This window comes from Eriocheir sinensis, chromosome 3, assembly GCF_024679095.1.
Source record: "Eriocheir sinensis breed Jianghai 21 chromosome 3, ASM2467909v1, whole genome shotgun sequence".
NCBI classification, from domain to species: domain Eukaryota; kingdom Metazoa; phylum Arthropoda; class Malacostraca; order Decapoda; family Varunidae; genus Eriocheir; species Eriocheir sinensis.
This window is the reverse complement of record NC_066511.1, coordinates 19,945,274-19,959,513: the sequence shown is the minus strand read 5'-3', so window position 1 is coordinate 19,959,513 and position 14,240 is coordinate 19,945,274. Positions and strand designations below refer to the sequence as shown.

General features: G+C 37.9%; 1 protein-coding gene and 1 long non-coding RNA gene across 15 annotated transcripts in view; one reads left to right on the top strand and one right to left on the bottom strand.

Annotated features, from left to right (window-relative positions):
• Nucleotides 1-6,202, top strand: part of LOC127006262 (uncharacterized) — a 53,235-nt gene extending 47,033 nt beyond the window's left edge. For 8 of the 11 annotated variants that reach the window (XR_007759375.1, XR_007759373.1, XR_007759371.1 and 5 more), the window contains one exon: nucleotides 1,435-6,202. This is a non-coding gene — a long non-coding RNA (uncharacterized LOC127006262). The remainder of the gene's footprint in view (nucleotides 1-1,434) is intronic. The other 3 variants (XR_007759369.1, XR_007759370.1, XR_007759364.1) reach the window with 2 other exon arrangements.
• Nucleotides 5,544-14,240, bottom strand: part of LOC127006247 (zinc finger MYND domain-containing protein 19-like) — a 43,145-nt gene continuing 34,448 nt past the window's right edge. The window contains exons 1-7 of one of the 4 annotated variants that reach the window (XR_007759314.1): nucleotides 12,475-12,603; nucleotides 11,808-11,974; nucleotides 10,210-10,408; nucleotides 8,461-8,610; nucleotides 8,140-8,276; nucleotides 6,395-6,472; nucleotides 5,544-5,941 (exon numbers count right to left, since the gene is read on the bottom strand). Coding sequence is in view for 3 of the 4 variants with exons in the window: in XM_050875885.1 (XP_050731842.1) it covers nucleotides 8,166-8,276; nucleotides 8,461-8,610; nucleotides 10,210-10,408; nucleotides 11,808-11,974; nucleotides 12,475-12,603 (756 nt within the window). In the remaining variant the exon portion in view is untranslated. Of the gene's footprint in view, nucleotides 6,473-7,992; nucleotides 8,277-8,460; nucleotides 8,611-10,209; nucleotides 10,409-11,807; nucleotides 11,975-12,474; nucleotides 12,605-14,240 lie in introns of those variants that run through there. The other 3 variants (XM_050875883.1, XM_050875886.1, XM_050875885.1) reach the window with 3 other exon arrangements.

Sequence of the window (14,240 nt, the reverse complement as noted above, 5' to 3'; positions counted from 1 at the left end):
AAACATCAGTGAAAAAAGTTTTGAAAAATTGAAGTGCATTAATAACACACAGACAACTTCTTAGGACTTTCATCACCTTGTTTACAACCCATCCCCAAAAAACACTGATATGTCATCCCTGACTTTGGCCTCATCTCTATACTATGAATATATACATACTTCTTTGTTAAAGCAAAGGTGCACTAGCTACCTTTGATTCATTATACATCAAAGGCTTTACACACAACTTTGAAATTGTGCTGAAGAGGAATTTTGGCAAGCTTGAGAGCGACATAGGCAAAATAGCTTCCTATGTAACAACTGAAGGCATGTTTACAAAGATCCAGCATTCAAATGCCTTTCAGGAATTTGGCATCCTTAATATTATTAGCAACCCATTGCCCAACACTGGGCTGCTCCATCATCAAAAGTCCAGCACAGCTGATGGTTTGGCTTAATGGCAATCAGCTAGAATGATTACAATGATGGACAAAACTGACTTTACACTAATTTTGGCATTTGTTATGTGAGGAAAAGGTAATTATCATTTAAGGGAATTTTTAGTTTTGTGAACATTTGTAAAGTGAGGGTTACTTGTACTGCACCATAGAAATTAAGCATCAGCCAGAGGATAGTGTGAATCCACATACTATCAAATGTGAGAAGCCAGTAAACCAAAGACAACAGGATTCTTTTATCAAAATGAGGGTCACAGCACCTCTACCATAAAATATTTATAGCAGCCAAGTTGAAGTGCATTGCATGACATGCATAGTAAGGCTTACAAAATTATTTTCTTTGTAATGTTTCACTATTTCTTAATGTCAAAACAGAGTGCACATAACACCACTGTTGCAGAATAATTGTACTGGGCACAACAAAGTAGTGTTATGGTATCTGTGTAAATGGTGGTAATCTTAGGTAATGATTATTCACTGTTAAGAATTTACATAAATTAGAGTATATAAGATGCAGTTGGGGGCATATGCTAACCTGCATGTGGTTCATTTTAGTCACTTTAGCCCTTGAATTTGTGTTAGGTAAGACTTTATATTGATTTATGAACAATTTTAAGTGTTTTGGAGTATTTGTGACATTACAAGCATTTTTCGACTAAACAGTCCCAAGGCCTGTAACTTCAGCGCAAGTTGCAAATTGCTAGAATAAATATATAAATAAACAAATGAATATATATCATTTTTATAAATTTGTATTTATATTTATACTGATTAAATTCGTGTGTGCATTGATATGTGAAATACAATCATAATACGGAATGCTTTCTGGAATCTATGATTTTTTATGTTTCTTATATTATATGAATTCCCTGTCATTTCCCCTTGGCTTAACTTGTGTACCAATGATTGACATTATTTCCAAATAAAAACTTCAAAGATTACTTAAAATTAAAAATTGAAAACTAGGAGGCTTCACTTAGACAGTCTGTCCTTTCAGAGAGGATACAAACACCGATTCATCCTTCCTGAGTGCTGCTGCTGCTGCAGGCCGACACCAGTTATACAATAGCTGTCACTGCACCACATTATTGGTTAAGTATTCAATTATGATAATCATTAATAAAATGAAAGCTGTATTAGTTTCGTGAGCTGTATAAATATATAAAGTACAGTAAAGTCAGTCACCATTAACATTCTGCCCTAGAGCAGTAAGTGGTTTTCATTTTATAAACCTTGTCTGTTAATGTAGTTGTACCTCTCAAAAAATAGTGTTACTGGAATGTAGCAGTACACTTCATTTGTCAGTGCACATTATTAGTGTAATAACTTCACAGTGACACTTTCCCATAATTGGTGATTCAACATCACAGTCATCACATTGATAAAATTACATGTTTCAACCCATCAATTTCTTGGTTGAGATGGTCAAGACTAAACCCAGTGCAGGCACCTGTGTAAGAACTGCCACCAACTCAAGTGGTAACATTATCATTGTCAGGACTGAATAGTGCAGCCCTGATGTAATCTATGTTATTTCCCATTCCTAGAACATAGAGAACTATTTCATTACACATGTCAACTGCAGTTCTTTAGGAACAAATATAATAGGAAAAGTATTCCATATAGTAAAAGGAAAATGGAATAAACCACATCATTACTATAGAGCAAGTTCAACATGACAAAGCAGTTAAAAAAAATAATGCATTTAGAACCTTTGTGTAAGCAGGAAATAGTAAGTAAAAAATGCTTACAAACTAATGTGATATGTTATAACATAATAAATACTGCAGAATTGATTAATAATGTTTTTGTCTTTTAAATAAAATAATCATGAAAACATTTTTTCCAGAACACTGAGCTACTTCTCATGATTGCTGATGACCAATCTTCCTATACCAAAACAATATATAAATTCTTTTTTAATATAATTTCTTCTTAACTTCTAGATGACATACAGAAATCACTGGTGCTGTCATTCATCATTCATTATAAGTGGAAAAAATTGGATGACAAACAAGTCACTGGTGCTGTCACAGATCCCGTATAATTGGAGAAAAATAAGTAAGATCTATGAAATAACGATAGGTAAACTAAAATCCTGAGGACCACGAGATTTCATCCCATTAACTTTCCAATTTCACAAGTTTGAGGCTCATGCTTGGAATATTCTATTTTGCATATCTAGATATTGACATGTTGCTTATCGGCCAATCTTTCCAGCCTTCTGCTTTGGGGGAAGATGGGGCAGGATCTGCATGTCTGAAGTAACTAAGAACATGAACAACCCTTCATAGATGAACTTCTGAGTGGCTGCACATTTCCTCATAAGGTATGACCCATAGTATCAGTCCACATCATACCCAATGTTGCCTTTCTAAGTGGTTTAAACACCTTATCCCTAGAAGTTATGGCAATATATGATGACCAGTTACCACAGTTGATATAAGGAAGGATAAGCAGCTCATAGATTTGTAATCAGGATTGTTAACCACTACATTAGATTGATACAAAAGTATCTGAAAATGTATTGTAGGTTAGAGACAAATGCCAAAGTCTAATTCATAAGTATTTGAATAATTCAAAATTGAAAGCAATCACTTATAAGATAATATAAACGCAGATTTTCTAGACCTTATATACTCATGTAATAATCAAATTCTTATCAAAGTAGCACCCTCATTCTTGGACTTGATCTTAATTTTTCATATATCACATGTACTAGTTGACCCTGGTTTTAAAAAATGACATACCAGTTATTTACCATCAAACGCACCTATAATGTCAATGACTCAAGCTATGGGCAAACTGGTGAGTAGAAATTCATACTGAACCTTATATTTTGACAGGGTTCAGTGGATGGGTTTATGGTATTACTTGAAGAGATCAGATCCTTTTTCAAGAACAAAAGTACAGCCATGTGTGTGAAAGCAAAGATCAGTCAGAGTATTAGTGTTGATGTGGGTGTAAGACAAGGTGTGTAATGCCATCATGAGTGTTAAATATTTATATGGAAATTAAACACAGTAGGGAAGTGGGACGCCTATTTATGGGTAAAACAGTGATGTGGAAGGAACGTGAAAGGATGCTGCAGAGGATTGTCAATGAATTTTTAAGGGTGTGTAAGAAGATAAAAGTAAATAGTGGCAATGTAAGGTTATGGTATTTGAATGAGGAACACCATGTAATTATTGCCATTATATTCTATTTTCCAAAGCCATACAGAGTTAGGGCAGAGATCACAATAGAATAAGATCTGGTTGGGAGAAAAGAGGATGGAAGGAATGATGAGCTTCAGTACTTGGTGACTATATATGCCTGGGAACATGGAGGGAGAGGTGAGGAGAGAGTACTGTATCCATTTCCCTAATAATTAGTAAAGATGTAACAGCAAAAGGAGTAGATTGTAGAGTGCTTGAATGGCTGAAGTGTGGTTCCTTGAGGTAATTTGGACAGGTGATGAGAATGAATGAGGATGACTATGAAGAGTATATGAGGGCAGGATTGACGATGAGGGTGCTAGGGGAAAATTACCAGTGAAATGGAAATCTATTCTATCTATATCTCCGACACCCTGCGGCAGAGATGTCTCCATCTCTCCCTGTTCTGGCACTCCCTCTCAGCACACTCAATCCTGCTACTTTCAACTCTCACTTCAATACTTGCCCACCTTATTGATCCACTAAACAGGTGGTCTTCCCCTGACACCCCCTCCCTCAATCCTTCCCTCATACACTCTTCACAAATTCATTCTCCTTCATTGTCATCATGTGTCCAAACCATCTCAGCAGATTGATGTGTACAAATATTTTAGAACAGGATTGTAGGAAAGAGATGGAGTGCTGGAACAGAATGGGAGCAGAATGTCAGATACAGAATGCTGATGCGGAGAACCAAGCAGTAATTCATTCTATCTTTATTTCCAACATTCCATTTCTTGATGCAGACTTCCCTAATAGGAGTGGCTATGGCAGAAGGGTCTCCAACTTCAATACTTGTCCACTTTATTGATCTACTTCACTGGTGGATTCCCCCGACATCCTCTTCTTCAATCCTCCCATCAAATATGCTTTTCACAAAGTCATCCTCATTCATTCTCATTATATGTTCATTTTCTCAGGGCACCATGGTTCACCCATTCCATAATCCACTCCATTTACTGTTCCATCCATATCAAACCCTATACATTACTTGCTCCATTCCATCTTGGCACACTACATGAACCTCTTATATTCCCCATTTACAGTACTCGTATTCAGAACTGCTGTAATACATTCCACATGTCTCAAATGCTAGTATTTATACTCTTCTTTAACTCTATGCTCAAGCTTTCTAACTGTCTTTAATGCACCGTTACCTGTCCCTCCTTCACCTCTCCCTTCAAGCAGAACTGTCCTTAAGTACTTTCACTAAATCACTTCCTCCATGCTCTCTTTCCCAAACAAGATCTTACACTTATTGTGCTCTCTACCCTAACTCTGCATGGCCTTGCAATATCAATAGTTTCTCTCTTGCCCTCTCAAATGCCGACCGTATCTTGCCAACTATACTTTCACTTCATCTTACACACCTTGTCAAATTCACCCACAATCTTCTGCAGAATCCCTTCACTTTCTGCCAACAACACATCATCTGCAAATAGGTTTGCCACCATGGATTGCTTCATACTTTCAGCCCTGGGCTGGACTCCCTTACTCCTAAGTCTCACTTCTCTCATACAACCATCCATATAAATATTTACCAGCCATGGTAACATCACACACCCCTGTCTCAGACCCACACCTACACTCTCACTTATCAGTGATTTAAAATAATTTTTCTTTATATCCTCATCCCTTAACATAATTATCCTCAATATATTTTCCTGATATCTCCCTATCAAAATCTTGAGTTGCTAAGTAATATATTTATTTTCATTAATTAAAAAATCAACTGGGCATTCAGTGATATGAAACTGAAAAATAAACAAGCCCCCAGAAAAGAAGGATTCATATTATAGTCAATCTCCTAAAATTAAACTCTCCATATTTTTACAAACTTGAATTGCATGAGTATATACGGTAATGATTAGTCAGAACCAGTTTCCATTTCAATTTGATATTATTTAAGAAGTGGTAAGTATCCTTTATTTTACAAGAACATGACTGACATCCTTTGGCTGAATGAGGAACACCACATAACTATTGCCATAAAAAATTCCCCAAAGCAGCAAACATACAGAATATTAATGAGTCAACACTTCCAACTCTTGTTTTCAATCCACAGTTCATCATGGTCATCTTCAAGCAGTGACTCTTGGACGGACAACACACCTCCAGCTGCTGCATTTACACAGGAAACTAAGGTTAATGGAATAAATATTTTCACAATAAATACCATTCCCACACAGGAATGCTTAACAGGACATGGTTCAGAGTTGTTTGTACATCCGGTGAAATAAATCGTGACCTGCATACCCACTTTTGCAGCGTTAGGCACCACCACTCACCAGCCCTGCAGCACAACTCCTATGGAATGAATGGTTGAGCAAGCATTGCACATCAGGCACAAAGAACTCGTGTATCACACCATCCTGTTTCTTGTGCCACAACTTATTTGTCGTCTTTGTTACTAATTTTCATGTGAACTGGGAAAAGTCTCAGAATTCTTACATATGCCAGGATTCTCAGCTTTTCCATATTATTAAAAGGTGGCTGAGTTATTTTCCTAAAACAGTATAAAACAATAAATAATTTTATAACCATTGTAAATAAAATCTGGTCATTGGACATACTTTCTTCAATTCACATAATTAGATAACCACCACAATACGTACACATTTCACATGAAGATACGCCTTGAAAAGTATTAAATGCCATCTATCTTTGACCTCAAACTTGCAGTAATTATGAAATTCAAACAAAACTTTGTTTACCAAATGAAGTAAAAGTATGATGGTTAACATCTATAATACATAATACCTGGTGTGCCACTGTATTGGAGAACTGTCATGAGTCCTTGCTACAGGACTGGTCACAGCATATAAGACAGGAGGCAACCTAGAAAAGATGGAAATCTATTAGACAGTAATGCACCATGTTATTATTATAGTCGGTGTCACGAGAGCTGGTGGGGATAATCCTTCAGGGGTGGGTGGACCCACAGATTTTGGCATCATTGCTTGTCTCTGTGCTGCTCATTGGCTTGTTGTTAACTAGATCTAACCTGCGGCAAATTCCATTTGCCATGACATAGCCTACTGTCTCTCGTTCTCTGCTATCTCTTCAAATCAGCACTGTTGGTATCTAAATGTAGTTATTCTTATAACTGCTCTGCCTTAATTTATTACCCACATAGAATCAAAATAAATTTCATGATTAATGTTAGCATGATGAAAGAGAAGGTCCTTGCCTTAGGCCAATTTGTTATAACTACACATGGAAAAAGTCTAGTGTGCAGCTATTGTCGCTGGATATTGTCCGTTTGCATGCAGTTCCAACTTTGTTTTGTTAAGAATGTTGTTTCAGATTTATCCATGATAGTTCAAAAGGCACATATTTACCAATAGATATATTATTATTGCAGTTGCTTCTATCAGTGCAATCTGTAACCTAAACTCAAAAAGGATTTGGGTAGGAATACAAAGTTGATTTCATGCACGTCAGAACAAGTTAAGAATTGGCCAATGTGTGTGCAGTGCCATCACCCAGCAATGATGCCAAGTCTGTGAGTCCCTCCCTGAAAAATTAGCCCTGCCAGCTCTCATGACACCAACTATGATGGCTATTTCCTTCAGTTTTCTCTTTCTTCCTATCTTTCTCTTTCTTGCTTCACCTTTGCTCACACAAGGCCTAAATACTATAAAATCACTAAATTCATAATTTCTGATCAAGTAATGGACACAGTGCACATGCCTTTTGAGAACTGCAAAATTCAGAAGTGAATTGTTTACGTTTTCACTGCCAGAGCTGTGGGGACAAATACATAACTCAGCCAGCTCTCTCTGTGCCAGTAGATGCATTAATTTCACCCAAGGCAATGAGTGTCGCTCGAGGGCACTGGCACAGGTCGACTACAAGTCGAGCTTGGTATAGAACATCTTTCTCCTCAAGTTAGCACATCCACTTTACTCCACATTTGTTTCTCTCAATAGTGGATCTCATTAGTTTTCTATCTTTTGTAATATATTTAGTGTCTTCCTCTAACTCTTATTTACCTCCGTTCATTACGGTTTCATGATATTTCATAATACCTGCTTCCTTCCTTTGCAAAACATAGTTTGTGTGTTCTCAAGAGCATCACTGGCTTCACATTCAATACTTGTCTCATACACTATTTTTACGTCTGCATTCTCCTCTCTCATTTTCATCCCCCGAGACCTATTCTCACGTCTCTTTTCATGGCTTCATTTTCATAGTGTCCTTCCCTTAGTGTCTAAACATCATATTGTTTCATAACTACTTCCATCCATTCCTGTTTTGACCTCTCATGCTGCTCTTTCAACTCAAGAATATACTGTACATGCATGACCATGTGGCCATTGAACTTATTAAGACCCTGGAGAGGTCACCCAAACCAGTTTCTTGTCCTGGCATTTTACTCTTAACAAATTGCTCCCCCACTATTGTTTACAAAAAAACATAATAATCATGTGGGGCTTTTCAAGGAAATATCTATGTGTGTGTGATACATAAGTCAACCTCTTGAACAGAAAAACTAACATTACCCAGGGTGTGACTAGTGCAGGTGTGGTTAACGCTCTGGAGGTCGCTCTGTCAAACAAGGCCGACGCTTTTCTCGACAGAGTTTCTTGTGCACTGGCCAGTCCTTCTGTTGACAATATGTGCCGCAGTACCTTGCTTCCTGTTAACATGGGAGGAAGTGGTTTAGGGTGTGATGTATAAAGGTATTAAAAACTTTATAAGTATTATGTGCTATTGATACAAAACTTGTTTGATTAATATAAATTCCAATGCCTTGTAACTAGATACTTAAAAAATCACATATATTCATGAGAACTGTGCCCTCACAAGGTTTAAGCACTTACCTGACATCTCCCACATATTGAAAACTCTCGTAGTTCCTTTTCTATATTCGTGCAAGGAGGATATCGACATTCAAAGTAACAATCCTCCTCTTCCTCCACCACTTCACCATTTGCATTGAAGTATCGTGTTACTACAAAATCCCCATATTGCTGTAAAATATGAGAAAACCAGTCAGTCCTGGGAGAGCATTAAAATAAACTTTGTATATCATTACTACTCAAATCTAAATAATATGGACAAATAAGAATGTTTCAAGCTGAGTCAGAACCAAAGTCGGTTGAATGCATACTGGGAGGCTCATGAGTGGTCAGTTCATGTTATCAACAATAGAAGTTCATATCTTCATAACAACACATTAGCACATCTATGCTGGCATTCATTTTCATAGCTACTATACAGTAGGATCTCTCCAATAACTTATGATTGGCACCTGAAAACAAAACATTATAAAAACCATCAAAGCCAACCATTACAAAACAATTGATTAAAGAGGCAATACTTTTAAGCATGAAGTTGACTGTGACTCGCATATAAACACAGATTTGAGTGGTACCAAAAAAAGTACAGTGCTCAATTGCCAAACTGCCAAAATACTCATATTATGGAGATTAATGCAGTAGAATATCAGGATACCACTCAACGTTCTGCATATAACTGGGTCAGGAGTCACAACGCATGATGCATTGTGGGTAAAACACTGCTTGGCAAACTATCCTCATCATCTGTTATCCTTGGTCATGGGCAGGTCACCCCTAATTCGTTTTCACACACTGTGGTTTCAAGTAATATGTGTGCCGTTGTGTGATATTTTCCCCTCTTTACCCAGTAAGTTGTAAGGGTTGAATGTAATAGGTTTGATGATGTAGTGAGGGGAGAGGTCTGAGTAGGGACACAAATATCTGTACAACAGTAAGCCACAGTAGCCTCCCTGCACAAATTTCAGAGCACTCTAATTCTTCCAGAGCCTTCTGGCATCTAACCAAAAATATCTCTATCAATTTTATTTCTTCATCTTTCAATCTTCTAAATCCCAATGGCAACACTTCTGTCACATTCATTTCTAAAGCTGAACTCTCCACTTAAACGTTCTCAAATAAATTCCACTTTAGACAATTTAGGGCTTATTCTTCCAACTCATCCCCCTTCCACTATGCCTGTTATTAAAATACAATACTTAAAATTATGTTTTCTCTGCCCTCAGAAGGCTTATGAACCCAATGGACAGCCTCCAAATGTCTTTAAAAACGGTGATTCTCTTCTGATACCCTGCCTGGTCAAACTCCTTTCCCTTTCAACATCTATCTTTCCTGCCTTCTAGAAGTATGCCTACATACAACCTGTGCCTGAGAAAGCTGCCTGCTCTAATCCTTCAAACTATCATCCCGTACATCATATATGACAAACTGCAAAAGTTCCACTACACTGTGCTCTCACTATAAACAGCTAATAGTGGCTTTATCATCTTGTATTTGTGATGTGGCAAAATATTCACACTGAAATATGATGTAAAATGATGTCTTATCCTAAATAAAGATAAATAAAGATCAATACATTTGCAATGTTTTTACCTTTTTCATAAAGATGCTTATCAAAACTGGGTCCACCTTATATGCTCAAAAATATGAGCAGAGATGTGAGATAGTCATTAGTCAGTACACAACTATCTTCTCAAAGACACACCAGATGCTCACCTACACACTAGCTAATTTGTCATATTTCTTCAACAAGTGGAAACATACAACACTTACCTCCTCCACAGGATCAGCAGGTAATTGCTGGATCGCAACCCAGTAGAGCGATTGGTCCCTTGGAGTTGTGGGAGATGGGGTTGAGGGCTGCTTGGCTCCTACAGGCACTAATGCTAAATTGTCTAATCTGTTATCTACAGTTACTTGGTTTAGATGCACTACTCTCCATCCAGATGCAATTCCTCCTCTGTGTGTTTCCCTAGAGAAAGAGACAAGACAGACAAAAGTAAAATAATTTGCTCCACCATCGTATTTATTAGGTGATTATTTTGTTCTCACTAAGAATTGGTACTCATTATTTTTCTGCGATTAAAGTAAAGACTAGGCATAAATATCAAATATACAAAATATTATTGGTCTCAACCAGAAGATGAGCTGACTATTTTTTAAATTATTGATCAGTAGCTCATATTACTTTTTACCATATGTTATTGATTCGTTTTCCTTTGTTATTACCCCCATAGTCATCCTAATTCCTGTCTTTGTGTCTGTTTACGTCATAATTTCACTGTACATCACACTTACTCTCAAAAAAACATATCCCCAACAAGTTTTTTATACTTAGGCCACTTTCTGCTCAATCAAAAAATGCCCATTCATAAGTCTAAATTGCAAAATTTGTTAAGGCAGCAGCAGAAAGTCTAATATAAACAAGAGTGAGGAGCCGTAGAAAGAGGACCAGCCAAGTGGATTAAGTTCAACATACACCCACAGTAGATGTTTGTATATATTAATAAGCCCTGTTAAAAGCATGCATGACATACCCCCTCCAGCAAAACCTCAAGTCCAAACCCTAAAGTATAAGTAGAAAAATGCTTATAGAGCCTAGCTGAGTGCTGGAATGTCTAGGAGCTCTATTCTATTTATGGTCTTTTCCCCGTTATGGCGCAGGCAAGTGTTTATAATGGCGCCATCTTATTGAGGAAAACCCAACCAGTTAAGTATTCTGGTAAGTCTAGGGAGGTCGTTATCGGCTACGACTGGCTATAATATCCTATGGTTTTCCGGAAGATTTGAAGGTTAGTATAATAAACTTACATATATGGCAAAAGAAGAGCAGTGGGTTAAGTAGGGAAACGAGATGCGTTATTAAACCCAATCTTCACCGTGTTACCAAGTTTATGTCTTACTATCGCAAACTCAGACTCACCAAAACACCAGAGTGGTCATATTATCCTATGGTTTTCCGGGAGATTTAAAGATTAGTGGAATACATAAACAACACCAAAAGAGCAATTGGTTATGTAGGAAACGAGATATATAGGCGCGTTAATAAAACCTGTTGAGGAAAGGTCAACCAGGTGAGTAGGCTAGGTGAGTAGGGAGGTAATGTTAGGTATCCAGGGTCGAGTTCCTGTGCCTAGGTCGGTTTTCTCAGACACTTCCACCTCCACAAACTATTTCCAAAGGACGAACAGAAGACCAATCGCGTTCTAGTGTTTTTGTAAGTTCATGGCACAAAAGAACAACCGAACTACCAGGTCATGAAACGTTCCCTGCAAATGCCCAAAACTCTTATGATAACCTTATCAAATGTGTGTGTTTGGACTCCCATGTGCACTAGAATATGGCCTTTATTATCGCGAAATCATACTCACCAGAGGAGGTCGTGGACGTACTGGCCCGAGGTCCTGCCGCGAGTGATGTCGTAAGCCCAGGCGTAGATCGCGGCCCCGTTCCCGTCTCGGTTGATCTCGACTCGTGCTTCGAAGGCGAATTGTTGGACCAGGCAGATGTCTCTCTCGTCCAGGAGTGCATATTTGGTCTGGAAAATAACAATAAACTGTAAATATGCTAATACAAGAAAGTTCATATGCATAATTAGCCCTTCTGACAAAAATAAGCTAGTCGTTAGACCAGGCAGATGTACTTCTCATCCACAAAAAAAAGTGCATATTTGGTCTGGAAAATGATAACCAATAAATCAACTATATATAATGTAATAAAGCTCATGATCATAAGTCCACACACAAAAAATAACACTTAAATCAACCTAAGAACCATGCACACACGCACATAGTCAGAAAACAATCTTAAAAATGGATATATTGCTTACTTAACCGAGTGAGGTGAACAATAGTAATAACGCGTAAAATCACAAAGTTCATTAGTAAAACAAGCCCATACACAAAATAATAAGGGTTAACCGAAGTACTCTAGGTAACACGCACATACAGCGAGCAGAAAAATCTGTAAATAGGTATATAACGAACCTAACCCCATGAGGTGGACAATAGCAATAACGGGGAAAATCGGAATCTTTACCGCAGCGTGTTTATGTTGGCAGACCTGATGCGGGAGTGCAGACCATGACGTCACTACCAGCAGATGCGGGCTAGTATTAAGTGGCATAGTTTCGTGGATCAGGTCGTTCGTTCCATTTACCAGTTCCATCTACCATGAGGATGATCTAATGATTTGCTTATGTTAATGAGGGCAAGTGTATATTGTTTGGATATCATATACATAACAGTAATGCACACAGTAATAGACATGTTTCGTCACAAAGCAACACCGATCGAAAATGCTTTCATCACATTGACCTGAATGATATTTTGATATTAATATGGTTAAGTGTACATATAATTTACCGATGATAACACATACATGTATTTATTAACATTGATTTCCACATGTGAATGATCGTAACTTCGATCGTAACAGAGATAGGTAGTAGAAGCCCCTCGCCGTACATTGCACAATACCTGTGCTAAACTTGTGGTCATAATCATACGGTTGTCTGTCCAACACGTTTCGATCAATTTTCCTTGATATGCAAGGTTTACAGTCAAACGAAGCATAGAGTATTCCACCATATATACTACCCTTACATGCGTGTCATAGGTGGAATTTTCGCTTCTCGAAGAACATGAGAAATTAAGCTAATCCGGATTACTTCCCACTGACTGGGCTAAGATTCGAACCTGGGCTCTCGAGACTAGAGGCAAACACTGTAACGCCAAGCCAAATGGTACCCTACTGCTCAAGGCCTTCACGTCTCGGCCCATTGCAAGTGTGTGTGTGTGTGTGTGTGTGTGTGTGTGTGTGTGTGTTATTAGATTTACCTAGTTGTAGTATAAAGGTTTCGTGTTATCATGTCTTCATATCAACATTCATTCGTATATATGCGTACATCAGATCACTTGTTTATCTCGAAGCTGATTGGCTCCGGGTTCATAAAGTGTCACGCGTGATGATTCTTTTCGGGGGCGGTGACGTCACCTTCAGTGTGAGGCCAAGGTTTCTAGCCTCTAAGATTCCTTGGGTGCAGCCGCGACCTTACGGGGAAGCTGACAACATGCGAGAGAAGGAACTGCATATGCGGTGGTTTGTACGGTCACCACATATCCCACGCTGTATTAATAGTTCATATAAACGTGTTGAATCCAAGCCTTGGACACACACACACACACACACACACACACACACAAATATATATATATATATATATATATATATATATATATATATATATATATATATATATATATATATATATATATATATATATATATATATATATATATCAATTACCACTAATATGCAAAATGTTCCCTTTATAGATTACTCCGATTATTGTCACAATCATAAAATATTCCTAAACTGTGGGATTACTAGAAAGGACATAACACAAACAGGAGACAACAGGGAATAAAGGAGACGCTATAACTGTTATAAACCCATTTATCGTCAATACTTGAAAGAAAGGGCAACCAAATCGTGAATGGGTGGTAGATGGACGATAAGTCGAACAGTCATGAAGCTGTAGGCTGGGACTAACGTGAAGGGTAAACACAATTAGCAGATGTTAGTTATGCCTCAAGTGAACGAGAGAGAGAGAGAGAGAGAGAGAGAGAGAGAGAGAGAGAGAGAGAGAGAGAGAGAGAGAGAGAGAGAGAGAGAGAGTTATAGAAGAGGTCAAGGGAGAACTTGACATATACATGGCTGATGATACGGGAGGTGAAAAGTTAGTGAGTGAAGAAGTGGGAGGCGAGCTGGGGAAGATATGCGGCAGCCAGACATGCAGTGCG